The sequence below is a fragment of the Cetorhinus maximus genome, chromosome 2 (assembly GCF_964194155.1).
Source record: "Cetorhinus maximus chromosome 2, sCetMax3.hap1.1, whole genome shotgun sequence".
In the NCBI taxonomy this organism is placed as follows: domain Eukaryota; kingdom Metazoa; phylum Chordata; class Chondrichthyes; order Lamniformes; family Cetorhinidae; genus Cetorhinus; species Cetorhinus maximus.
This window is the reverse complement of record NC_135880.1, coordinates 45,580,254-45,607,078: the sequence shown is the minus strand read 5'-3', so window position 1 is coordinate 45,607,078 and position 26,825 is coordinate 45,580,254. Positions and strand designations below refer to the sequence as shown.

General features: G+C 42.1%; 1 protein-coding gene across 2 annotated transcripts; it reads left to right on the top strand.

Annotated features, from left to right (window-relative positions):
• Nucleotides 1–242: 242 nt before the first annotated feature.
• Nucleotides 243–26,825, top strand: smn1 (survival of motor neuron 1, telomeric). 2 transcript variants are annotated; one of them, XM_078564187.1, is made up of 9 exons: nt 243–383; nt 683–754; nt 6,978–7,100; nt 11,219–11,413; nt 11,515–11,676; nt 20,850–20,921; nt 21,775–21,888; nt 25,378–25,443; nt 26,660–26,825. In XM_078564187.1, exons 1-8 carry the CDS (start codon nt 327–329, stop codon nt 25,429–25,431), a joined length of 849 nt encoding a protein of 282 aa, XP_078420313.1. In that variant the 5' UTR covers nt 243–326; the 3' UTR covers nt 25,432–25,443; nt 26,660–26,825. The 2 variants fall into 2 exon arrangements, with proteins under 2 accessions (XP_078420313.1, XP_078420323.1); XM_078564197.1 differs by lacking the exon at nt 6,978–7,100.

The window sequence follows — 26,825 nt, the reverse complement described above, 5'->3', positions numbered from 1 at the left end:
GAGGTGAGGGGAGAAGTTGAACAGGTCATGGGGGGAGGTGTAGAAAAGTGGGAATCAGGGTGTAGCAGTAAAGGGGTGGAGTTATTACCACCTTTACTTTAGACCAAATCCAGGAGCTGACCTCTTTCAAATAACAATGATCATCAAACTGGAGGAATAGGTGCCAGACCCCCAAGCAGGGGAGGGCCTGTTCATGAGACGACTCAATTAGCACCAAGGACGTCGCCTGATGATGACGTAGACGGACCTTTCAGCCTATCAAAAGCGTAGCTCAGCACCGGTCGCTGTTTGATGACGCTGATATCTAAGTTGTGCGGCTCGGGCCGATGATGGGGGAGGAGAGTAAAGTGGGAGATGTGGTGTTTAGGCGAGGCTGCGGACAGGTAATGGCGGCCCCGCGATCGGGCGGGTACTGACTGACCGATAGAAACAGACTAAGCGGGGCCGGAGCCCGGTCCGGCCATGCCCTCTCCGACCTCGCCACCGGCCCCAGACCCCTCCCCTAGGCCTGGCCCGGCTCCGAGCTCCTGTTGTCTTCACTCCCCCTCGCCTGGGCCTGGCTCCTGTCCCCCCAGCTCTAACCCCCCCCAACTCTGGCTCACCTCCGGGCCTCTGTCCTCTCGGCCCCCGGTGTCTCCGCTCCCATTCCAGCCGGCGTCTCATTTTGTTCCTTTTCTTTCAGAGTGATGATTCGGATATCTGGGATGATACGGCGCTGATAAAAGCCTATGACAAGGCGGTGACCTCGTTCAAAGTAAGTTCACTTCATACGCTCGTGTCACAGGGAATTGGTTTGGATCACAAGTTCTCTCTGATTCCGTTCTAAAGTTTTATCTCAATCAGGATGTAGGAAAAGGACAACAAGTAATGGCTTGTAACTAATATTTTCAGTTGAAGACTGGAAGGTATTATTGAGCAACCGGCTTTGGTTTACTTGTTTAGGCGGCGGATTTATAAAGAAAAGTTCTGGAAATACTCAGCAGTATCTGTGGAGCGAAAGAGTTAAAATTTCAGATGGATGACCTCCGAACGAGAAAGAAGTTGAAGATGTAACAGGCTTTGTACAGGGGCAGGGGACATGGGCAGGGGGCAGAACAAAAAGCTCTGTTATAGGAAGGCAGAAGCGATTAAATGACAAGAGGGATAATTGTGCAAGGCAAAAGGAAATGATAATGGAACAGATAGAGAAAGAAGAATGGGTTTAGAGAAGGTGTAAATGGGGCTAGAGGTTCTGTTCTGAAATTATTTCACTCAATGTTGAGTTCAGAAGCCTGTAAATCTGCCTAATTGAAAGAGATAACGGACTCAACGTTAATCTGCCTCTCTCTTCACAGATGCTGTTAGACCTAGTGAGTTTTTCCAGCATTTTCTATTTTTGTTTCAGGTTTCCAACATCCGCAGTATTTTGCTTTTAATTTAGTTGAAAGAGCTGTTCTGGGAATGGTATGAAGAATTAACATTATAGCTGGTCACACTTCATATGAACTTATGAATTAGGAGCAGGAGTAGGCCCCTGGAGAGCGTTCCACCATTCAGTAAGATCATGGCTGATCTAATTTTTATCTGAACTTCACATTCCTGATAACCTTTCACCTCCTTGCTTATCAAGTATCTATCTACTTCTGCCTTAAAGATATTCAAAGACTTTGCCTCAACCACCTTTTGAGGAAGAGAATTCCAAAGTGTCTCAACCCTCAGAGAATTTTTTTCCTCATCTCTGTCTTAAATGAGCGACCTCTTAGTTTTAAACAGTGGGCCCTAGTTCTAGATTCTCCCACAAGAGGAAATATCCTTTCCACATCCACCCTGTCAAGTCCCCTCAGGATCTTATATGCTTCAATCAAGTCGCCTCTTACTCTTCTAAACTCCAGCAGATACAAGTCTAGTCTGTCCAGCCTTTCCTCATAAGACAACCCGCCCATTCCAGGTATTAATCTAGTAAGCCATCTCTTTACAATATATGCTAATGATTCGGATGAGGTAAGTGAATGTACTATTACCAGGTTTGCAGATGACACACAAATAGGTGGGAAGGTAAGGTTTCTTTATTCGTTCCTGGGATGTGGGCTTTGCTGGCTGGGCCAGCACTTATTGCCCATCCCTAGTTGACCTTGAAAAGGTGGTGGTGAGCTGCCTTCTTGAACCACTGCAGTCCATGTGGTGTAGGTAAATCCACAGTGGTTTAGTTGGGGGGGAAGAAAGTTCCAGGATTTTGACCCAGTGACACTGAATGAGCGATGATATATTTCCAGGTCAGGATGGTGTGTGGCTTGGAGGCGAAATTGCAGGTGGTGGTGTTCCCATGCATCTGCTGCTCTTGTCTTTCTAGATGGTAGCGGTCCTGGTTTGAATAGTGCTGTCTAAGGAACCTTGGTGAGTTTCTGTCGTGCATCTTGTAGATGGTTCACACTGCTGCTACTGTGCGTCGGTGGTGGAAGGAGTGAATGTTTGTGGATGCGGTGCCAATCAAGTGGGCTGCTTTGTCCTGGATGGTGTCAAGCTTCTTGTGTTGTGGGAGCTGCATTTATCCAGGCAAGTGGGGAGTATTCCACCACACTCCTGACATGTGCCTTGTAGATGCTGGACAGGCTTTGGGGAGTCAGGAGGTGAGTTACTCGTCACAAGATTACTAGACTCTGACCTGCTCTTGTAGCCACAGTATTATATGGCTAGTCCAGCTCAGTTGCTGGTCAATGGTAAGCCCCAGGATGTTGATAGTGAGGGATTCAGTGATGGTAATGTCATTGAACGTCAAGGGGCGATGGTTAGATTCTCTCTTGTTGGAGATGGCCATTGCCTGGCACTTGTGTGGTGCGAATGTTACTTGCCACTTGTCACCCCAAGCCAAGATATTGTCCAGGTCTTGCTGCATTTGGACATGGACTGCTTCAGTATCTGAGGGATTACTAATAGTACTGAACATTGTACAATCATCAGCAAACATCCCCACTTCTGACCTTATGATGGAAGGAAGGTCATTGATGAAGTAGCTGAAGATGGTTGGGCCTAGGACACTACAGTGATGTCCTGGAGCTGAGATGATTGACCTCCAACAGCCACAAACATCTTCCTTTGTGCTAGGTATGACTCCAACCAGTGGAGAGTTTTCCCCCTGTTCCCCATTGACTCTAGTTTTGCTAGGGCTCCTTGATGCCACACTCAGTCAAATGCGGCCTTGATGTCAAGGGAGTCACCCTCACCTCACCTTGGGAGTTCAACTCTTTTATCCACGTTTGAACCAAGGCTGTAATGAGAGCAGGAGCTGGGTGGCCCTGGCAGAACCCAAACTGGCCATCAGTGAGCAGGTTATTACTAAGCAAGTGCCACTTGATAGCACTGTTGATGACCCCTTCCATTAACTTACTGATGAACGAGAGTAGACTGATGGGGCAGTAATTGGTCATGGTGAGGGTGACGCAAAGAGTCGACAGGTTAAGTGAGTGGGCAAAAACTTGACAGATGGAATACAACGTGGGAAAATATGAGGCTATGCACTTTGGCTGGAAGAATAGAGCAGCTGAATATTATTTAAATGGAGAAAGCTGCAGCACAGGGATTTGTTTGTCCTCGTGCATGAATCACAAAAAGCTAGCATACAAGTTCAGCAGGTAATAGGGAAGGCAAATGGAATGTTGGCCTTTATTTCAAAGGGAATGGAGTATAAAAATAGGGAAGTCTTGCTAAATCTATACAAGGCACTAGTTAGACCTCACTTAGAATACTGTGAACAGTTTTGGTCCCCTTACCTAAGGAAAGATATACTGTCATTGAAGGCAGACCGGAGAAGGTTCACCAAGTTGATCCTGGGTATGGAGAGATTTTCTTATGAGGAGAGGTTGAGTAGGTTGGGCCTGTACTCATTGGAGTTTAGAAGAATGACAGGTGACGTTATTGAAACATAACAGATTCTTAGGGGGCTTGACAGGGTAGAAGCTGAGAGGTTGTTTCCTCTTGTGGGAGAGTCTAGGGCAAGAGGCCATAATCTCAGTGTAAGGGGTTGCCCATTTAAAATGGAAATGAGGAGGAACTTCTTCTCTGAGGGTAGTGAATCTGTGGAATCCTTTACTGCAGAGGGCTGTAGAGGCTGAGTCATTAAGTATATTCAAGGCTGAGATGGACAGATTTTTAATCAGTAAGGGAATCAAGGATTATGGGGAAAAGGCAGGAAAGTGTAATTGAGGATTATCAAGTCAGCCATGATTTTGTTGAATGGTGGAGCAGAGTCGATGGGTCGAATGGCCTACTCCTGCTCCTACATCTTATGGAGAGGTTTCACTAGGTTGATTCCTGGGGTGAAGGGGTTGTCTTATGAAATGAATCTGAGCCATACTCATTGGAATTGAGAAGAGAGAAATGATTTTATTGAAACGCGGCTGATCAAACACTTCAATGCCTTTTATCCACACTATCCCCATAACCCTTTACGTTGTTGTTAATCAGAAATCGATCAATCTCTACCTTAAACATGCTCAATGACTGAGCTTCCACGGCCCTCTGGGGTAGAGAATTCTAAAGATTCACAACCCTCTGAATAAAGAGCTTTCTCCTCATCTCAGTCCTAAGTGGCTTCCCCCATTATTTTGAAATTGTGTCCCCTGGTTCCAGGCTCCCCAACCAAGGGAAACATCTTACCTGCATCTACCCTGTCTATTCCTTTAAGTATTTTGTAGGTTTCAATGAGATCACCTTTTCAATCATCATCAATCATCAGTAGTTAACATTTGCTTGGTCAGGCCCAACAGACAGTAAATGTGATTGATAAGCAGTCAGCCTCAGTCGTTTACAGCACAGAAGGAGGCCATTCGGCCCATCAGGTCTTCGTCAGTCAACAAAGATCTGACTACACTAACCCCATTTTTCAGTGCTTGGCCCATAGCCCTGGAGGCTATGGCAATGCAAGTGAATATCTAAATACTACTTAAATGTTACGAGAGTTTCTGACTCAACCACCTTTTCAGGCAGAGAGTTACAGACTCCCACCACTCTCTGGGTGAAAAAATGTCTCCTCAACTCCCCTCTTAGCCTTCTACCTTAAATCTATTCCCCCCTCTACTATTGGGAAAAGTGCCTTCCTATCCACTCTATCTATGTCCGTCATAACCTTATAAACCTCTATCAGGCCCCCTCAACCGTCGCTGCTGCAAGGAACACAACCCCAGCCTATCCAATCTTTCCTCATAGCTCAGACCCTCCAGCCCAGTCTGTTTTTGGTGGTGGTATTTGAGGGAAGGATATTGGATAATACAAAGAACTCCTTCAGTAGTGCAATGGGGTCTTAGACAGAAGACTGCTTGTTCAGAGAATGGTCAGTCATAATTTGAAGTGATCTATTAAAAATTGAACTGAACTACTAAATAAAGGCTTAACCGAGGTTCCCCCCACCACTGTGGTTGACGGGGCCCTCAACCGTGTTTGACCCATCTCCTGTGCCTCTGCCCTCACGCCGTCCCCTCCCTCCCAGAACCATGTCCTCACTTTTCACCCCACCAGCCTCCACATTCAAAGGATCATCTTCTGCCATTTCCGCCAACTCCAACATGATGCCACTACCAAACACATCTTCCCCTAAACCCCCCGGCCAGGAGAATTCCGTAGGGACCATTCCCTCTGTGAAACACTTGGTATTCTCAGAAGAGGGACTGTTCTGGTTAATGGGCCTTGGATCAAACCTCAGATCCTGATGTGGAATGTCCACATCAAATGGGGACAACCCGGCTCATCCAGTTTTAATCCAAAACTCCTGTGCCTGAGGCCGGCTTCTCCTCTCCCTTCCCAACCTGTGCAAATTCACTTTGTTTAAAATCCTTTCCATTCAGTTGGTTTTTTTGGGGGGGCGGGGGCGGGGGGGCGGGGGGGGTGGGGGTGGGGGGGTGGGGGGGGGGGGTGGGGTGGGGGGAGTGTAGAGAAAATGGCCATAAGTTCCAAAATATGATGTCAACTTAAATCAACTGGACGAAAAATGATATTCATCTGGAGGTGTTCTAATACTATTCAATAAAATGGCTGGAGCTCTTTTGTTTTAGAGCAATAAACCAAATTAAATATTTTCATTGCCAATTGTTGAATAACTTGCAGACAAGGTTTGTATATATTTTTTCCATTCTGGGAAATGTCTGGTCTCTGCTCTGTTTTCTGAGGAGATAGAAAACTTTTAACGGGATGTGAAAGAGCATCTACTATTCAGGGCTCGGCCTGCTTAGAGCTCTAATGTGTGCTGCAGTCGAAGGTCTAAGTTGAAGGAATTGAATACAAAAGTAAGGAGGTTTTGTTTCAATTATACAGGGCATTGGTAAGATCACACCTGAACTACTGTGGATAGTATTGGTCTCCTTATTTAAGGAAGGATGTAGATGTGTTGGAAGCAGTTCAGAGAAGGTTTACTAGACTAATACTCGGAATGGGCAGGTTGTCTTATGAGGAAAGGTTGGACAGGCTAGGCGTCTATCCACTGGAGTTTAGAAGAGTAAGAGGTGACTTGACTGAAACATATAAGATCCTGAGGGGTCTTGACAGGGTGGATGTGGAGAGGATAATTCCTCTTGTGAGAGAATCTAGAACTAGGGGTCACTGTTTAAAAATAAGGAGTTGCCTATTTAAGACAGATGAGAATTTTTTTCTCTGAGGACTGCAAGTCTTTGGAACTTTCTTCCTCAAAAGGCGGTGGAAGCAGAGCCTTTGAATATTTTTGAGGCAGAGTTAGATTCTTGATAAGTAAAGAGGTGAAAGGTTATTGGGGGTAGGTGGGAATGTGGAGTTGATGTTACAGTCAGATCAGCCATGATTTTATTGAATGGCAGAGCAGGCTTGAGGGGCCGAGTGGCCTTCTAATTCGTGTGTTCATATGTATGTTTGTAATTTATTCAGTTCATTTGTGTTTGAGCTTTTGGGGGAACGAAGAAGAACCTTTTTGCAAGTGTTTGTCCCAGTGATTTCCTAGAGCATTTTTGATTGTTATGATCACCTGTTTCTCTGTATAGAATGCCTTGAAGAATGGTGAATATATTCAGCCATATACCAAGGAGTGCAGTGGAACTGGAACAAAACAGAAGCACAAGAAAAACAAAAACAGGAAGAAGAGCACTGTGCACCTGGATAGAAAGGTATAATGAGTCTTGTTGTAATGTTACTTAGGTCCTGTGGCTCAGCCTAAATTAAATCTGATGGTATTCTTTGGAGAGAACAAAGAAGAACAGACAGATTTTCTGCGGCCATCAATGTGATTCATAGATAGTATGTTGCAACTGCAGAGCACTCTGAGCGGGCAGGGTGAACAGCCAGAGATTGTGATACGTGACTGTACCAATGGCAAAGGTAAAAGGAGGAAAGAGGTCCTTCATGCAGATATAGGCCAGCTTGGAAGAAGACTGGTGAGCAGGACCTCAAATATAGCAATCTCTGGATTACTCCCAGTGCCACATATTAGTAAGTAGGTAGAAAAAAGCTAGACCAGATGAAAGGGTGGGGGGAGGATTAGATTCCTGGGACATTGGGGGCGGTGTGACCTGTACAGGCCCAGTGGGTTGCTACTAAACCAGGGGTTCCCAAACTGTGGGTCACAACTCCCTTTGGGGTTGCGGACTGATCATTTGGGGTTGCAAGCTTTGTGACATGGCTGGGTGCGAATCTTTGTTCTCAAACTGTTCATCAATGGGATAGCTTTTTGATGCCCTGATTGGTCGCTCTTTCAGTAGCCTGGTTGGCCATTGTCACTGACAGAATGTATGTGCTTTCTTACTTTCTGTAATTGATATGTTTTGTGGAAAGAGGTGTGGATTTTCTTCCCCTTGGAGTGGGTATTCCATTAAATAATTCAACAACAAGCTTTCATGAGTTTAAAATAGAATTGTTTATTCTTACACATTTACCCTGAATTAACACAACGTCATACAGTTGGTCTCACGCACATGCACGCACAGATTGAATACAGATAAGGCAATGTACTTTTACAGATTACAGTTAATTCAGTCTCTGCGTTATGATTTCTGGTCTCCCACTGGCAAGTCTTTGGTTTCTTCAATGGATTTGATAATTTAAAATTGAAGTGAGGGTCTTGAAAAGTGAAGGGTTCACAGAAGATTGCGAGGTTTCTTGTTGCCAATTATCTAGGAGGTTGCTTAGAACCATAGGTTATGGTGCAGAAAGAGGCCATTCAGCCAATTATCTGTGCTGGACACAATGGGCTGAATGGCCATCAGCCTGAGAACTGCATCTGGTTCTCAAGCTGACGACTGGTTCTTAAAAGGCACAGGTGGCAGTCTTTTCATGCAGCTGTTGTCTTACCTGTGTTCTTCTGCAGTCTGCCCCAGTCTCTCCTGGAGCTTGGGATAATAAAGGATCTCAGTATCAGAAGCCAGTTTCAGTCACATGGTCAACAGCCAAAATCCACCCAGAATGACTTAAAGCTAAAGGGCCATTGATATGCAATAGGAGATAGTTGGTAACAAAAACAGAATTACCTGGAAAAACTCAGCAGGTCTGGCAGCATCGGCGGAGAAGAAATCAGTTAACGTTTCGAGCCTTCATGGCCCTTCGGCAGAACTGAAGCATAGTTAGGAGAAAGGAGAAATATAAGCTGGTTATATTTCTCCTTTCTCCTAACTATGCTTCAGTTCTGCCGAAGGGCCATGAAGGCTCGAAACGTTAACTGATTTCTTCTCCGCCGATGCTGCCAGACCTGCTGAGTTTTTCCAGGTAATTCTGTTTTTGTTTTGGATTTCCAGCATCCGCAGTAGCTTTTAGCTTTTTGTTTTTATCTCTGGAGATAGTTGGTGGTCTTTCACACTTGTGGATAAATGGTCTCATCAGCTCTGCTTTGTTGAATTGCAAACCCAGAGATTTAGAGTTGAGGAGTCTGTTGATTCTGTTTTGAGTAAGCTTTAAAACAATGGCAGGTGTGAATTCCACAAAGGGATTCTGTCTGGATTTGTCCATTCGGGGGAGGCCGCCACCCATGGTTATTCAATTCTAAACTTTACGGAAGCTTGATAGCCTGTGTTGAATAGGGAAATGTCACCCGACCCCTTTGCAGACATCTTAACAGTTCATCGGTATCCATTTTAAATAAAAATAATAATGCAGAAACTTCCAGGTAAACTTAGCCCATGAGTAAAGTTATGAATATGACATGCCTTTACTGGGCATGGCAGTTCATTTCAGTGCTCTAATGGGCTAATTGGGGAGTTCCATGGGCGCGCTTGTAAGAGAGGGGTTACAGTGAATGTGCAATTTGGAGGTATTTTGAACATGCTGTGGCGAAAGGCTGAGGCTCCATGACACGCACAAGCATGAATCTTAGCTCTGCGGCCCCACCAGAGTCTTCAAAATGATTCTGGGAAAAAACCTTTTGTCTGCTTGACTGGCTTATGTGCACCAATCATTGAAGGTAGGAGGGCTGTTGAGAAAGGCATACAGGATCCTGGGCTTTATAAATAGAGGCATGGAGTACAAAAGTAAGGAAGTTATCATGAACCTTTATAAAACACTTGTTTGGCTTCAACTGGAATATTGAGTGATTCTGCTACCACAGTTAAGGACACAACTGTTTCAGAGTGGGTGCAGAAAAGATTTACAATGTTTCTGGGGTTTGGAACTTCAGTCCTGTGATAGATTGGTAAAGGGGCTGAACTCCTTGGAGAAGATTAAGAGGAAATTTAATCGAGGTGTCTGGACAGAATATGTGGAGAGAAACTGTTCCCATTGGCAGAAGGGTGAAAACCAGATGACACTGATTTAGGTGATCGGCAAAAGAAGCAATGACAACATGAAGTTTTTGCGCAGCGAGTGGTTAGGATCTGACATGCTCTGCATGAGATTATACTAGTGGTAGATTTGATCATGGCTTTCAAAAGAGGAATTGGATAAACACCTGAAAAGAGAGAAAATCCTGGGCTACGGGGAAAAGGTGAGGGACTGGGAGTAGCAGAAGTACCCTTGCTGCAAGCTGGCATGGAGATGAAGGGCCGCATGTCCTCGCACTGTGTTGTAACCATTCTATGATTCTAGATTGGAGACAAGGGTGATAGCTCACGATGAAGACTTAATTTTAAAGAATCTCATTTGAGCCTTCTGTGTTTGCATGCTGGTAGAATTGGGAGTACTAGCCTTAAGAATTAATTGAGTCACACTACTGGAACTGAATTGAGATTAATATACTCAAACACCCATGGATCGGATTTCATGGGATATACGACAGCAAACCAGACCATTTGACTCTACTAGTCCTTGCCTGCACTTAAGCTCCACTTAAACTTCCTCCTGCCTTTTCTTGACTGTATCTATTTTCTATCCCCTTCTCTCTCATATGCTTGTCTAGTTTCCCTTTAAAAACCCTGGAATTGTTTGAGAATCTGCTGCTTGCTGCGATAGGGGAATTATAATTCCTTCTGGATGAATAATACAGGATGGGCTGAATGATTTTCCTTGTCCATATTTATTTTGTGAAAACTGGCTAAAGATTTATCAAAAATTTCATAACATGTAGACATTCTCTGCTTCAGCTCTTCTAAGCTGGCATGTTGTCAGCATGATTTTTAAGAAACACTTATGCAGAATATAAAGCTATTCTTAGTTTATCTTGAGAAAAGATGGCATAAAAAGTAAGTACTGGAAGCACTCAGCAGGTCTGGCAGCATCCGTGGAGAGAGAAGCAGAGTTAATGTTTCCAGTCAAATATGAAGTTCCAAAGAAACGTGAACTCCATTTCTCTCTCCATACATGCTGCCAGACTTGTTGAGTGTTTTTATTTCACATTTCCACCATATTTTGACTTTAAAATCTTGAGGTTGTTTTCAAGCTTTACAAGTTAATAGAACTAAGATTGCTAATATGTGTGCACACAATTGTACATAAACAGTATCAACATTAACAATACTGTACAAAAGATACCAGTGATGGCAACATCAAAATGGTGTTGGTGTGTCAGGACAGAATTCTGTGGGTTTAAAAACATTTTCCTTATTAATTCATGTTCAGGTCTCTTCAAATTGTTGCTTATTTGTGTAAACGATTGATCACTTAAGCCAGACATAAACAGGTTGTGAATGACTTTTTTCAGCGTTTGGATTTTAATTTGCCTTCAAATGCATAAAGTACCCTTTTCTTCAAATGAGAGTGTGCTGTAGTCCGTGCAATATTATATTGTACTTCAGTGTCAAATAAGACACTTGGGAAGTTGGAATTTAAACTATTTTGATTTCTCTCTTGTCCCAATTTAAAATAGTGGCGGGTTGGTGATACTTGTAATGCAGTGTGGTCTGAAGATGGCAACGTGTACTCAGCCGCTATTCAGTCTGTTAACGAAAAGCAAGGAACATGTGTTGTGATGTACATTGGCTATGGAAATGAAGAGGAGCAGAATCTGACAGAGCTGGTTCCAGCTGATAGCTCTGAAGCAGAGAATGAGAATCCTAAACACGTAAGCAATACTAATTTGTATTTTTGCTCTGAAAAATTATCTGTGATACCAAGATCTTGCAGAACAAGTTAAAAGCTACTCTCTTCTATCTTTGTATTTAGAAAAATGGGTTTGGCCAGCAATCAACGGATGAAAGTGATGCTGTTTCACCTGTCTATAAATCTCGCCAATCAAATGAATCCAAAGTAAAATCACCAATGGATCAGTCTACCTGGAACCACTGTCTTCCTCCTGAACCACCACAAATGTCAGGATTTGGCTTCGTAAGTGCATGAATAGAAATGCCTAGTGAGATTTTATTATAATTGTATATGTATCTTATTTTCTCTCCTGCCTAGTCCCCTAATAAGTATATTTTTAAAAGCATGTTTCTTTTATATAATTTGCACTGGACTTTTAGCCGATTTGAAGAAAGGTTCAACAATTCATGGTCTGCATATGTGCTTCTACTTAATCTTCTAAATTCAAGATTATAGTCAGATCTTGAATCCTTTTTGTTGCTTTTCCTGATCTCTTGATGGTCTTGGCCCTCATTCTCTTGTTCTTTTCTCCTCTCCTGTGCTCTTGAATGCTCTTTTCTCTTGTCTCCTGCACTCTTTATTCCATTTCCCCCCCGCCCCCCCATGTTGCCCCCTTTTTTTTCTTTGACCTCATTGCACTTTTTGAGTAGTGAGCGCCCCAGGTGAGATTTTTTTTAAACGATGCACGCAATAGGAATGAAACTTGACTACCAGGCCCATATGCTAACACTTTCTAAGTATTGTTGAACTTTACTTAAATTATTGTGTTGGTTTTGTTTGTATGTACAAAAAATGTAGATGGATTTTTTTTTTGTGGGTGTTGTTGGCAAGGCCAGCATTTTGTTGCACATCCCAAATTGCCTTTGACATGGTGGTGAGCAGCCGCCTTGAACCGCTGCATCCATCTGGTGCAGGTACACCCACAGTGCTGCTGGGAAAGAGAGTTCCAGGATTTTGATCCGGTGACAAAGAAGGAATGGTGATATAGTTCCAAGTCAAGATGGTGGGGCTTGGAGGGGAACTTGCAGGTGGTGTTCACATGCACCTGCTGCCCTTGTCCTTCTAGGTGGTAGAGATTGCGGGTTTGGAAGGTGCTATCAGAGGAGCCTCGGTGATTTGCAACAGTGCATCTTGTGCAAGGTGCACACTGCTGTTACTGTGTGCTGGTGGTGGCGAGAGTGGATTGGGATGCTGATCAAGTGGGCTGCTTTGTCCTGGATGGTGTTGAGCTTCGTGTTGTTGGAGTCGCACTCATCCAGGCAAGTGGATAGTATTCCATCACACTGTGTATTCTGATAAAGAGTCAAATTTGACGTTAACTGTGTTTCTCTCTCCACAGATGCTGCCAGACCTGCTGAGTATTTCCACCACTATCTTTTTATTTCAGTATTCTATCACACCCCTGACTTGTGCCTTATAGATGGTGGACAGGCTTTGGGAAGTCAGGAGGTGAGTTACTCGCCTCAGAATTCACAGCCTCTGACCTGCTTTTGTAGCCACAGTATTTATTTGGCTGGCTCGGTTCCATTTCTGGTCAATGGTAACTCTTGAGGGTGGTGTTAGTGGGGAATTCAGTGGTGGCAATGCCATTGATTGTCAAGGGGAGAAGGTTTGACTCTCTCTTATTGGAGATAGTCACGGCCCAACATTTGTGTGGCGCGAATGTTACTTGCCACTTTGCATAAGCCAGAATGTTGTCCAGGTTTTGCTGCATATGAAAATGGACTGCTTCAGTATCTGAGGAGTTGTGAATGGTACTGAACATTGTACAATCATGAGCAAACATCCCCACTCTGACTTTATGAGGGATGGAAGGTCATTGATAAAGCAGCTGGAGATAGTTGTGCCAAGGACACTACCCTGAAGAACCTCTGCAGCAATGTCCTGGGACTGAGATGATTGACCTCCAACAACCACGACCATCTACCTTTGTGCTAGATATGACTCCACCCATTAGAACATAAGAAATAAGAGCAGGAATAGGCCATCCAACTCCTAGAGCCTGCTGCAACAGTCAGCAAGATCATGGCTGATCTGATGTGGCTCTAATTCTACTTTCCTGCCTGTACCACGTAACCTTTGACTCCCTTGTTAATCAAAAATCTGTCTAACTCAGCCTTGAATATATTCATGACCCAGACCGCACTGCTTACTAGGGAGGAAAATTCCAAAGACTGGTGACCTTTTGAGAGAATTTCCTCCTCATTGCCATCTTCTCTGGGAGATCCCTTTATTGTGAAACTGTGCCCCTGGTTCTCGATTTCCCCCAGGAGGGGAGACATCCTTTCAGAATCCTATGTTTCAATAAAATCACCTCTCACTCTTCTCAATTCCAATGAGTATGGCTCAGCCTCATAAGACAACCCCTTCACCTCAGGAATCAACCAAGTGAAACCTCTCCATAAGACCATAAAATGTAGGAGCAGAGGTAGGCCATTTGGCCTCATCAAGTCTGCTCTGCCATTCAATGAAATCATGGCTGAACTGATAATCCTCAACTCCACTTTCCTGCCTTTTCCCCATAACCCTTGATTCCCTTACTGATTAAAAATCTGTCTATTTCAGCCCTCAATATACCTAAAGACCCAGCTTCTACAGCCCTCTGTGGTAAAGAATTCATTAGATTCACTACCATCTGAGAGAAGAAATTCTTCCTCATCTCTGTTTTAAATGGGCAACCCCTTACTCTGAGATTATGCCCTCTGGCCCTACACTCTCCCACAAGGGGAAACAATTTCTCAGCGTCTACCTTGTCAAGCTCCCTAAGAACCTTATATGTTTCAATAAGGTCGCCTGTCATTCTTTTAAGCTCCAATGAATACAGGCCCAACCTACTCAATCCTGCCTCATAAGAAAACCCCTCCATACCTTGGATCAACCTAGTGAATCTTCTCTGGACTGCCTCTAATGCCAGTATATCTTTTCTTGGATAAGGGGACCAAACTAACTAGTGACTTATATAGTTTTAGCAAGACTTCACTATTTTTATATTCCATTCCCTTTGAAATAAAGGCCAACATTACATTTGCCTTACCTATTACCTGCTGAACTTGTATATTAATTTTTTGTGATTCATGCATGAGGACTCTCAAATCCCTCTGTGCTGCAGCTTTCTGCAGTGTTTCTCCATTTAAGTAATATTCAGCTGCACTATTCTTCCTGCCAAAGTACATAATCTCACGTTTTTTCACGTTATATTCCATCTGCCAAGTTTTTGCCCGCTCACATAGTCTATATCCCTCTGTAGACCTTTTGTCATCTTCACCACTTGCCTTCCCACGTATTTTTGTCATCTGCAAACTTGATAGTACATTCACTTCCCTCATCTAAGTCATTAATATATATTGTAAATAATTGAGGCCCCAGCACTGATCCCTGTGGCACTCCACTAATTACAGGTTGTCATCCTGAAAATGTCCCCCTTGTCCCAACTCTGTCTTCTGTTAGTTAGCCAATCTTCTATCCATGCTAATATACTACCCCCAACACCATGGGCTCTTATCTTTTTAAGTAGCCTTATGTGAGGTACCTTATCGCACACCTTTTGGAAATTCAAATATATTACATCTACTGGTTCCCTTTTATCTATCCTGTTTGTTACCGCCTCAAAGAATTCTAATAAATTTCAGGCATGATTTTCCCTTCATGAAGCCATGCTGACTCTGCTTGATTATGTTATGCATTTCTAAATGCTCTGCTATTACATCCTTTATAATAGACTCTACCATTTTCCCGAAGACAGATGTTAAGCTAACTGACCTGTTTTTTGTCTCCCTCCCTTTTTGAATAAGGGTGTTACTTTGGCAGTTTTCCAGTCTTCTGGGACTTTTCCAGAATCTAAGGATTCTTGAAAGATTACTACCAGTGCATCCACTATCTGTGTAACTACTTCCTTTAATATCCTAGGATGCAACCCATCAGGTCCAGGGGGCTTATTGGCCTTTAGCCCCATTAGTTTCCCTAGTACTTTTTCTCCAGTGATAGTTATTGTATTTATTTTTTCCCCCCTCGTTTGCCTCTTTATTACTTAATGTTTTTGGAATGCTATTAGTGTCTTCTATCGTGAAGACTGATGCAAGGTATTTATTCAACTCCTCTGCCATTTCCTGGTTCCCCATAATTATTTCCCCAGCCTCATTCTCTAGAGGGCCTATGTTCACTTTGCCCTCTCTCTTCCTATTTACATATTTAACGAAGCTCTTACTGTCCGTTTTTATATTATTTGCGAGTTTACCCTCAAAGTTTATTTTCTCCCTCGTTATTTTTTGGTCACCTTTTATTGGTTTTTAAAACATTCCCAATCCTCTGGCTCACCACTAATCTTTGCCACGTTGTATGTTTGTTCTTTCAATTTGATACTATCTGTTACTTCCTTGGTTAACCATAGTTGGTTTATCCCTTTCCTAGAAACCTCCTTCCTCACTGGGATATATCTTTGTTGTGAGTCATGAACTATTTTCTTAAATGCCTGCCATTGCCCATCACCGTCTTCTCTGCTAAATTCCTTTCCCAGTTCTCATTCCTTTGTAATTACCCTTATTCGAGTTTAGCACAGTTATTTCCGACCCAAGTTTCTCACTCTCAAACTGAGTGCTAAATTCAACCATGTTGTGGTCACTGTTTCCTGGGAGACCTTTTACTCTGAGATTATTTATTAAACCTGCCTCATTACACATTACCAGATCCAAAATAGCCTGATCCCTGGTTGGATCCACAGCATATTGTTTTAGGAAACTGTCCAGAATACACTATGAATTCTTGCTCATGGCTACCTCTGCCAATTTGATTTTCCGAATCTACATGAAGATTAAAGTCACCCATGATTAATGTACTGCCATTTTTACATGCCCTCATTACCTCCTGATTTATTTTGTGTTCTACAATATAGCTACTGTTAGGGGCTATAGACCACTCCCACCATTGTTTTCTTCCCCTTGTTATTTCTTACCCCCACCCATATTGATTTTACATCTTCCGATCCAAGATCATTTCTTGCTATCGTATTTATTCCATCTTGTACTAACAAAGCTACCCCACTGCCCTTTCCTTCCTGCCTGTCCTTTCAAAAGAATCATGCCCCTGAATATTTAGTTCCCAGCTTTGATCTCCTTGTAGCCATGTATCCGTAATGGCTATAAGATTATATCCATTTACCTCTCTATATGCCGTTAATTTATTTTGTTCCGAGTACTACATGTATTTAAGTAAAGATCCATTAATTTAGCCTTTTTACCATTTCCCCCCCCCTTTGCCCCTCTTTGTTGCTTTCTTTTCTTGTTTGTACACTCTTTCCCTTCCTGTCACACTCTGGGTATCATTACCTAAGTAGCTACTCTGCAATGCTGCCATATCCTTTTGCTTCGTAAGTGTATGTATCCTCTCTCCAGAATCCCCGCCCCCTCTATTTAGTTTAGAGCCCTAGTTATTCAATTCGCCAGGGCACTGGTCCCAGCACGGTTCAAGTGAAGCTCGTCCCACTGGAACAGCTCCCTTCTACTTCAGTACTGGTGCCAGTGCCCCATGAACTGAAACCCATTCTTTTCACACCACTCTTTGAGCCAAGCATTTAACTCCTTGACTTTATTTACCCTATGCCAGTTTGCTGGTGGCTCAGGTAGTAATCCTGAGATTATTACTTTGGAGGTTCTGCTTTTTAATTTAGCTCCTAACTGTTCAAATTCTTTCAGCAGAACCTCCTTTCTAGTCCTATCAATGTCATTGGTACCAACATGGATGACGAGAATGGGATCCCTCCCCTCCCACTCCAAGTTCCTCTCCAGCACTGAGGAGATGTCCTTAACCTTTGCACCAAGCAGGCAACACAGCCTTTGGGATTCATGCTCATGGCTGCAGAGAAGCAGTATATATTCCCCTAATTATACTGTCCCCTACCACTACTATGTTCCTATTTCTTCCCCTCGCTTGAATGGCTCCCTGTACCATGGTGCTGTGGTTATTTTGCTCATGCTCTCTGCAGTCCCTGCTCTCGTCCACACAGCTTGCAAGAACCTCATAACTGTTGGACAGCTGCAGGAGCCAAGGCTTCTCAAACGCTACCCTCTAGGCCCCCATATCTGTTTCGCCTGCAGTCACATCCTCGTGTCCCTGATCACAGACCAAATTTGAATTACCTAATCTGAGGGTTGTGACCACATGCTGGTGCAAAGTATCCAGGTAACTTTCCCCTCCCTGATGTGTAATGTCGGCAGCTTGGGCTTCAGCCCCTCAACTTGGATCCGAAGTTCCTCGAGCTGCAAACACTTACTACAGATGTATTTGCTCTGGATCACCTTGGTGTACAGCAGTCCCACGTGCTGTAGCAGCAACACATCACCGGTCCTGCAATCGCTATTGTATTTTATTTAATTTATTAATTAATTACTCTAGTATCCCCCTCTTTACCCTTTACTGGTGCAAAAAAATAATTACAGTATCGATCCTATACTTAATAAACTATTTTTAAGAAAAAGAAAAAAGGCTAGAGATCTAAACACAAGCTAAAGACCTTACTTTTATTTTAAAGCCTAAAAATATTCTTCAATCCTACTCGCCAATCAGCTGCTCTCCGCACTCATTTCCCTCTTGCGCTCTTTAATAGCCTCTCGTGTCTCTCTCTCCGTGCTCTTTCATGGCGTCTTGCCTCTCTCTCTCTCTCTCCGCGCTCCTTAATGCTCTGAATTGCCTCCAGTGCAATTATATGCCTCCTTTAAGTAAGGTGTCCAAAACGGCACACAGTGCTCTAGGTAAGGCCTCACCAATGCCCTGTACAGTTATAGCAAGATTTCCTTACTTTTATACTCCATCCCCCTTGCAATAAAGGCAGATATTCCATTTGCCGCCTTAATTGCTTGCTGTACCTGCATGCTGTTTTTTTGTATGTACTCATGTACAAGGACACCCAGATCCATCTGCACCATAGAATTCTACACTCTCTCAATTTAAATAATATTCTGTCTTTACTATTCTTCCTGCCAAAGTAGACAACCTCACAATCTTTCCAGGATTGTTTTCCATCTGCCAAATTTTTGCCCACTCACTTAATCTATCTATATCCCTTTGCAGACTTGTATCCTCCTCACAACTTGCTCAGTGGAGAGTTTTTCCCCTGATTCCGATTGACTTCAATTTTGCCTGGGCTCCTTGATACCACATGCAGTCAAATGCTGTCTTGATGTTGAGGGCACCCACTCTCACCTCCCTTTGGAGTTCAGTTCTTTTGTCCATATTTAGGCCAGGAAGTGAGTGGCCTTGACGAAACCCAAACTGAGCATCGGCGAGCAGGCTATTGCTGTTCGTGTTGCTTGATAGCATTGTCAGTGACACCTTCTATCACTTTGATTGAGAGGAGGCTGATGGGGTGGTAATTGCCAGATTGGATTTCTCCTTTTTGTGGACAGTCCAAACCTGGATAATTTTCCACATTGCTGGTTAGATGCCAGTGTTATACTTGTACTGGAACAGCTTGGCAAGTGATACCGGTTAGTTCCAGAGCTCAAGTCTTCACTATTGCCAGGATGTTTTTCAGGGCCCACTAGTGCCTTCAGCTGTTTTCTTGATATCACATGGCGTGAATCAAATTAGCTGAAGATTGGTATCTGTGCTGCAAAGGATTCTGAAAAAGGCTGAAAAGTTGACTACCAGCTTTTAACCCATTGAGCTGTGTAGAATGATTAGGGAAGCTGAAGCCAACAATTTTTCAGTTATAAAAGATTAGGAGAGAAAGTGGTTTTTTTAAAATAAAAAATTGTTGCATTTTATGGAGGGGAAAAAAAGCTGGGAAAAATGAATGAATGTTTTTATTCCACATAAGTGCCAGGCAATGACAATCAGCAATAAGAGAGAGATTTAACCACCTTCCCATGTCATTCATTGGTATTCCATTACCAGATCTCCCATCATCAACCTCCTGGGCTTGGATTTTTTGAGAGGGTGCTGGTTTCACCATTGACCAGAAACTCAACTGGTCCAGCCACATTCATTCTCCAAATTCTTCTCCAGTTACCTACCTACTTGGACATGTATCAATGTTCCTTTTGTTGATGCTGTGTCAGACTCCTGGGACTCCCTCCCTAACAGCATTGTGGCTACACCTATGCTGCGTGAACGGCAGTGTTTGAAGATGGTGGGTCACCACCATCTCCAGGGCAACTAGCAATGGACAATAAATGGTGGCCTTGCCAGAAGCACCCGTACCATAAACATCGATTTAAATTAAATTTAAAATGTTCGTGACTCGTGTAAGCTGTCACTTTGTTTAGTGAGTATTTAATTAGTAGACATTTGGGGATCAGACAACATTCTGTAATAGAGCTAGATGAGTGAGTGGGATGAACAATCTTTGTATTAAGACATTAATGTTTAGAAATTATTGGCAGACAACATTTAAGTAATTATTCAGTAGGATAAGCAAAATGTTATTTGGAATGTATTAACTATTTATGCACTGTGAAAAATAAACTGGGAGAACTGGAACCAAATATTATTTTATAGGAAGATCTAGCCTCAATAGCATTAATAGAAATCAGGACACAGACCAGACAAGAATTGTAAATAAGCATTGTGATAGAATCTATTTAGAAGATGTAGAAAGGTGAATGGGCGACATTGGTAAAAGAGGGAAAAGGTTCAGTAAAAGGGGTTGATAAAAACAACATGACACAGACAGTTGGAGTGGAGTTTTTTTTAATAAAGGCCTTGTTAAAGGGTGTATCACAGGACTTGGAGAAGGTGGCATAATGGTAATGTCACCAAGGTTAGTAATCCTGGGGTCATGGGTTCAAATCCCACCACAGCTGGTGGAATTTAAATTCAGTCAATAAATCTGGAGTTGAAAGCTAATGTCAGGTAATGGTATTTCAAACCATTGTTAATTGTCATTTTAAAAAAAAAATCCATCCGGCTCACTAATGTTCTTTTAAGGAAATCTGGCCTACGTGTGACTCCAGACCCACCGCAATGTGTCTGACTCTTTAACTGTCCTCTGACATGGTGTGGCAAGCCACTCAGTTCGAGCGCAATTAGGGATGGGCAACAAATGCTGGCCTCGCCAGTGGTGTCCACATCCCATAAAATAAATTTTTTAAAACTCCAAATTGGAGGAAGCAACTGAGAGACAATATGAAGTCAAATTAGAGAGATGGATAGGAATAACAAAAATTATTGCTCTAGGAGATTTTAATGACTTTATTTACCAATTGAATAGAGAAAGAGATTGGAATTCTTAATGTGTATGGTACTGCTTCCTCAAGCTAGCGGAAGATGGAGATAAGTGTTTGGGGACAGGATGGATAAATGTGATTAGGAGTATTTGCTTGCATGAAGGATGACATGGACTGGTTGGGTTGAATGGCCTGTTTCTCTTGTATCTCCTATCTATTTCCATATATGAAGTAGGTAATTTTTGTTGTTCTCTCCAGCCTGGTGCGAAGTTTCATGGCCCACCGCCTTTCCTACCTGGTTGGTTACCAACAGTTCCAGCCGGACCACCGGTGAGTGAGTTTCTTGCTTGTTATGCAGTACCAAAAACAGTGCGGATAGACCTCTTGGGCTGGCTGCTGTGTATAACTAATTGCAGTTTTGTAGAGGAGATGAAAAATACTTCGATTTGTATATAGCATTTTTATGCCTATGTGAATGGTATTTTTGAGTGTTTGCTGACTTTTGAGCAATAGTGTGTTGTGGTTTTGAGTCTAAATAACATGAAATTTGGTTAAACTTGTTTCTCTTCTGTGCCTCCTTGCATCACAAGGAAAACTGTACAATGGATCTATATATCAGTCTGTTTATGAACGTAAAATGAGCTCAAAAAATGCTTTATTTGTAAAATGTTGTAATATGTCTTCAACTTTCATTGGTTGTACTGGTAACTATCAAAATAGTGTAATCTTTGGTTTCTAAATTATGTGGTTTAACTATTTCCATAATTTAAATTCTTGATGGACTTTAACAAGTTGTGGAATGTAGTGGTGCCACTCTTCTTTCTCTTATAGTGCCCAATCTTGCTTATTTCACTCAGTGAGAGTTTTCTTAGACCATAGTTGTAGGGTGGGAGAGGGTATCTGTCCATTTTTTAATTGAGGTGCACGGACAGGAGGAGGGGAAAAAAATTGCTATTTTTGTGAAAGAAAAGTTGAAATCTGACCAATACTATAGAACATAATCATCTTTAGTTTATATAATCTAATATGTATTTTTTTTAAAACGGATAAATTGTTTGCTTGAAAGAGATTGTCAGCTTGTTCTGAAATTGTTTTTGAATCCTGAAATGCAGAGACAAGAATTTTCTTTGAAAATTTTAAGTCCATCTTTCATGAACTGAACTTTATTTTTTTCCAAATGTAGTTAATTCCTCCTCCACCTCCAATGGGTCCAGATTCAACTGATGAGGATGATGAAGCTTTAGGAAGCATGCTAATAGCATGGTACATGAGTGGCTATCACACTGGTTATTATTTGGTAAGTACTTGTAATCTAAAAGAGAACTTTTTAAAAAAAACTGTTCTAGTCTTCAATTATATTAGCTATGTACAAGGACCGTTCAGTGAGTTGCTCACAACTTAAGTATTTGCACAATTCTTCACCTACCTTGATTTTCTTTTCTATAGTCTTACGGTTTTAATGTTCATGTGTCACTTGCCAAGAATTTTTAGAAGATGTCTTCCCAGTCACTCAAGTTTATACAGTGAATAGTGGAAGTGTACAGATGAGTAAAATCACAAATTCAGTTCCCTAATGTGTATTCTAGGTGATTTCTAGTGAGACAACAGTAAGAGCTTCACTGCTTCTGTGTTGCTGGAGGGTGAACATTGTCCATGTTTATGCTCCGTGCCTTTATCCAGTTTTGCCTGTAATCATCTGTGGACGGTAGATGTGAATAGGATTGAGCTTGATTGCATTTTCTTCCCTGCCCCTACCCCTGCCTTGATCAAATAGTGCCCTAATACAAAAGCAAAATTCTGCAGATGCTGGAAATCTGAAATAAAAACAGAAAAGGCTGGAAATACTCAGCAGGTCTGGCAGCATCTGTGGAGAATGAAACAGAGTTCATGTTTCAGGTGGTTGATCTATTTTCAGAACTTTCAACCCTGTCTAAGTTCACGTGTGACTAATGTGCCTGAGGGATTGTAGTCACACTAAATCCTGGACTCAATTAATAATTAGGAGCATTTTTGACTCTGCTACTAAAAAGTAACCTAGGGTTTTATATGAACAATTTTTCTAAAATAAGTTACAGGAATGGTGATTATAATTGAGATCTGAATGCTTTAATAAGTACATTAGACCAATCAAGATAATTCAAGCTTTGTCACTTAACATGTCTATCTTAATGCACTAAGTTTCTCCTAAGGCTAGAAAAAACAGCTGTCACGCAGCAATGTTAATATGCAGTATTAGATTTTACAATTTTTATTTAAATAAAGAATCAAGTTGACTTGTGTCTGCAGTAAATTGGCTTCAGTAGATTCTACCATTTTGTTGCAATATCTGTTGCATCATACTCTTTTGTCATCAATGCAACTGTGTTAAAATTGTAGGCTAGAGGTGTTTGGACAGGAATGAGATGCCATATGTCAAATCTTCATAACTCTTGATTTTCAAATATCATTGTTTTTTCCCCCTTAAAAAAGAGATAAAGCAAAGCCATTTTTACTTTTTATCATTTCACCTTGACTTGTGTTGGCTGAGAGTATCTTGCATCAATCTATGTGTCAACTTTGGCTCCGGTGCTTTCAGCTCTGAGTTAGAGGTTCATTGTGCTCTGGAATTGTGCTTGAACCATAGCCTAGAGGCCAGGAAACAATATGGAATCAGTAGCTAACATTGCCAGGTTTGTGCCAAGAGCTGAAGATGATGCTTCTCTTTTCACAACATTTAACTGGAGGATTCTGGACCAGCTTTCTGACAACAGACAGGGGAGATAAGAGAGGTGGTGGTGAGATGTTGCCAGTGTACTTGTGAAAGCTGACCCTCACAACTTTATAATGTTGCTAAGGGCAGCATGGAATTTGCATTTGTCTTTAAGTGCAAGATCTAATTTTGAATGCAACTGCACCTACACACTATACAGTAATGAACTGATAGTAACACATCTTTGCGAATCTTATTTCATCAATACTTTGTACATTAAATGACTTTATGTAAATAGCTTTAAGATTCGTTGATTTAGTTCAATACATGATAGGTAATAAATAGCCCTCATACGTGTGTGATTTTGACAAAGGTAAACTATCCCTCCTCACCCTTCTTGACTTGTCTGCCTTTGTCATTGTTGACTACACCATCCTCCTCCACTGTCATTCTGCCGCCATAGATAGTGGCATATAAGTCGACCTGCCATATAACAACCACATTTTTCTGGCCCCAAAATCATGTTTTTTGCATATGCTCTGTGTTTAAATCAACTCCCTTTTCAGCTATGACATATTATACTCGCATTAGTAGTCAGCCTCAATTCTGAAACGAAAATGCCACATCTGATCCAGAGTGTAATCCTTAAAGATAATGCCAAAGTGACTTTAAATTAATTTGATTAACTTTGTCAAATGCCAAAGGCATTAATTTGATGGATTGTAAAATACTTTCATTGTGGTTAAAGGTATTTTTGTACAATTAATTTATTCAACCATATCTCAATTTAATTTGAATTACCAGCATTATGCTTTTGTTTTCACATTTCAAAATGGCAACCGCCCATACCAGTGGTTCACTTTTTATACTCTGCCTGTAAGTTGACCGCTGTTTTTGGGGACTTCAGAGGTCAACTGATATGCCGACATGTACAGTAGGTGGGACTGCTCTCACCTGGTTCCATTCTTAGCTATCTAATCATAGGCAGAGTATTACTTGCAATGATTTCTCTTCCTACTTCCACACTTAACTCTGGTGATTCTTGCCCCGCGCGACACCCCCCCTGCACCACAATTTCTCATCTATATGCTGCCCCTTGATGACATCATCCAAAAGCACAGCATTAGTTTGCACATGTACGTTGACAGCACACTGCGTTTCCTCACCACCACCTCTCTCGACTCTTCCACTTTTGCTAAATTATCAGACAGCTTATTTGAGATCCAGTACTGGATGAGCAGAAATTTCCTCCAATTAAATGTTGAGAGGACTAAAGCCACTGTTTTCAATCCCCACTCTGAAATCTGGTCCCTAGCTACCAACTCCATCCCTCTCCCTGGCAACTGTCTGAGTATAAACTAGTCTGTCCACAAGCTGGTTGTTATATTTGACCTTGAGATGAGCTTCAGACCACACATTTGTGCCATCACTAAGACTGTCTACTTCTACCTTCATAATTTCACCCCTGTCTCAGCTCATTAGCTGCTGAAGCCCTCATTCATGCTGCCTTTACCTCTAGACTTGACTGTTCCAATGCACCTCTGGCTAGTGTCCCACGTTCTACCCTCTAAACTTGAAATCGTCCCAAATTCTGTTGTCCATGCCTTAACTTGCACCAGGTACTCCTGTGCATGCTGACCTATGATGGCGCCTAGTCACGCAACGTATCGATTTTAAAATTCTTATTCTTGTTTTCAAATCCCTTCATGGCCTTGCTCCCCATGCCTCTAATCTCTTCCAGCCTCACAGCCCTTTGAGATATCTGCACTCATCTAATTCTGCCCTTTTGCGCATGGATTTTTAAGTACTCCACCATTGGTGATTTAATTGCCTAGAACTTGAGCTGTGGAATTCCCTCCCTATATGTCTCCGTCTCTCTACTTTGCTTTTGTCCTTTTAAGACACTCCTTAAAACCTACCTCTTTGCCCAAATCTTGGATTATTTCACCTAATATCTCCTTATGTATCATATTTCATTTTATGATGCTCCTGTGAAGCACCTTGGAACATTTTATTGTGTTAAAGGTGCCATATAAGGATGTCATTGAAGCTAAGGACAAGCCTGACACTGGTACTCATTCTGTTTTTCCCCTGCAGGGTCTCAAACAAGGGCGAATGGAAGGGGGCATGGGGAAGAGTCCTCGTTCTTAGTTTGTCAGAATGGTGAGCTTACATATCTTAATCACTTTTTGAACGTATTCTGAGCCTTGCTAGGATGCAGTTTAAGATGTTATCAAGCCTCTGATACTTCATTATGTATAAGCCTAGATGGTGAGACTCTCCAAGCTATTCAACTATGGAGGGGATTGGAACCAAATCAACTCTCCCCTTGTCCAACATCCACATGCTCTTTCCTGCACGGGCCACCAGATGAGAAGCAGGAGCTCTGGCTGACTCTTGATAACCGTGACCTAATCCAGGGCAATGAAGCCAATTGTAGAGCCCCAGTTGTTGTGTTCAGGCTTACATTTGTAGCTGGTGTCTCCTTTCTGGGTGACATCAATGCAGGATCAAGCAATAAGTTACACTGACCAAAATATTGGGAAGCTTTGATTCATTTTCTTGAACAAGGAAATGATGACAACATGATACTCTCCTGGTCTATTTTAGAATTGCAGTAGCAAACATGAGATTAACGCAATATAGCATTCCATCTTTGTATGTGGATAACCCGCCAGGTAAGTTGGTAAATAGACAATGTGTTATGGTACTGAAGCTGCACAGACTGGGAAGGTCTGGACTTTTAACAGCTTGTTTGTACTCTGTCCTGGGCTCGCAGAAAAACCTCTGAGCTTTGCATTATTTATTTATTTATTTATTGGAAAGTCTGCTCAGTGCATTGTGATTTCTCCTAGGTTCACTGTTCTGCCTTGTATCTTTTTGATTTCCACTTGAAGGATTAAAAAACACAGATCTGTGAAACCGCGCTCATGCAAAATGACAGGGTTGGAACTGGTTTTGAGTCATTGATGATTAGCTCTTTCACTGGCCCATTTAATTTGTCAAATGTCATTCCACCACAAGTCTAAGAGTTCAGAGCATTGAGTGAATTTGCTCAAGTTCATGTACACCAGTTAATGAATTGAACTATTTTACTGTACTTGCCTCAGCCCCTGCAACTTTCCAAACTATGGTGTAACAGAATCTGGTTTGGGGTTTTGGAAGGGCCAAAATAGCAGGCAGTGCCTCGTATCTCTCATCTTGTTTATCTTTCCATAAACAATATTATGCTGATAAGCCTTGCTGTGTGACTTTGAAATTGCACTATAGGAAATGCATCTGAAAGCTTTAAAATGTCTTTTGTGAAATTACCCATCCTACATACTCTGCTTCTGTGTTTGAATTGGAAAAATTGACACCTTTTGTTTTTCTTCTGCAGGTGAATGTTTCTCTCCCAAGGAGAGGAGTGCAACGTTTTTGCAATGGATTATGTTTAAAATGTTACCGGTATCTGTATGAATAAGCCATTAGTACATTTTTGGGGATCCTTGGGATTGAATATCTGCTTTGTATTAAATAGTGAATAAAAAATTCTTTTGTTTCAA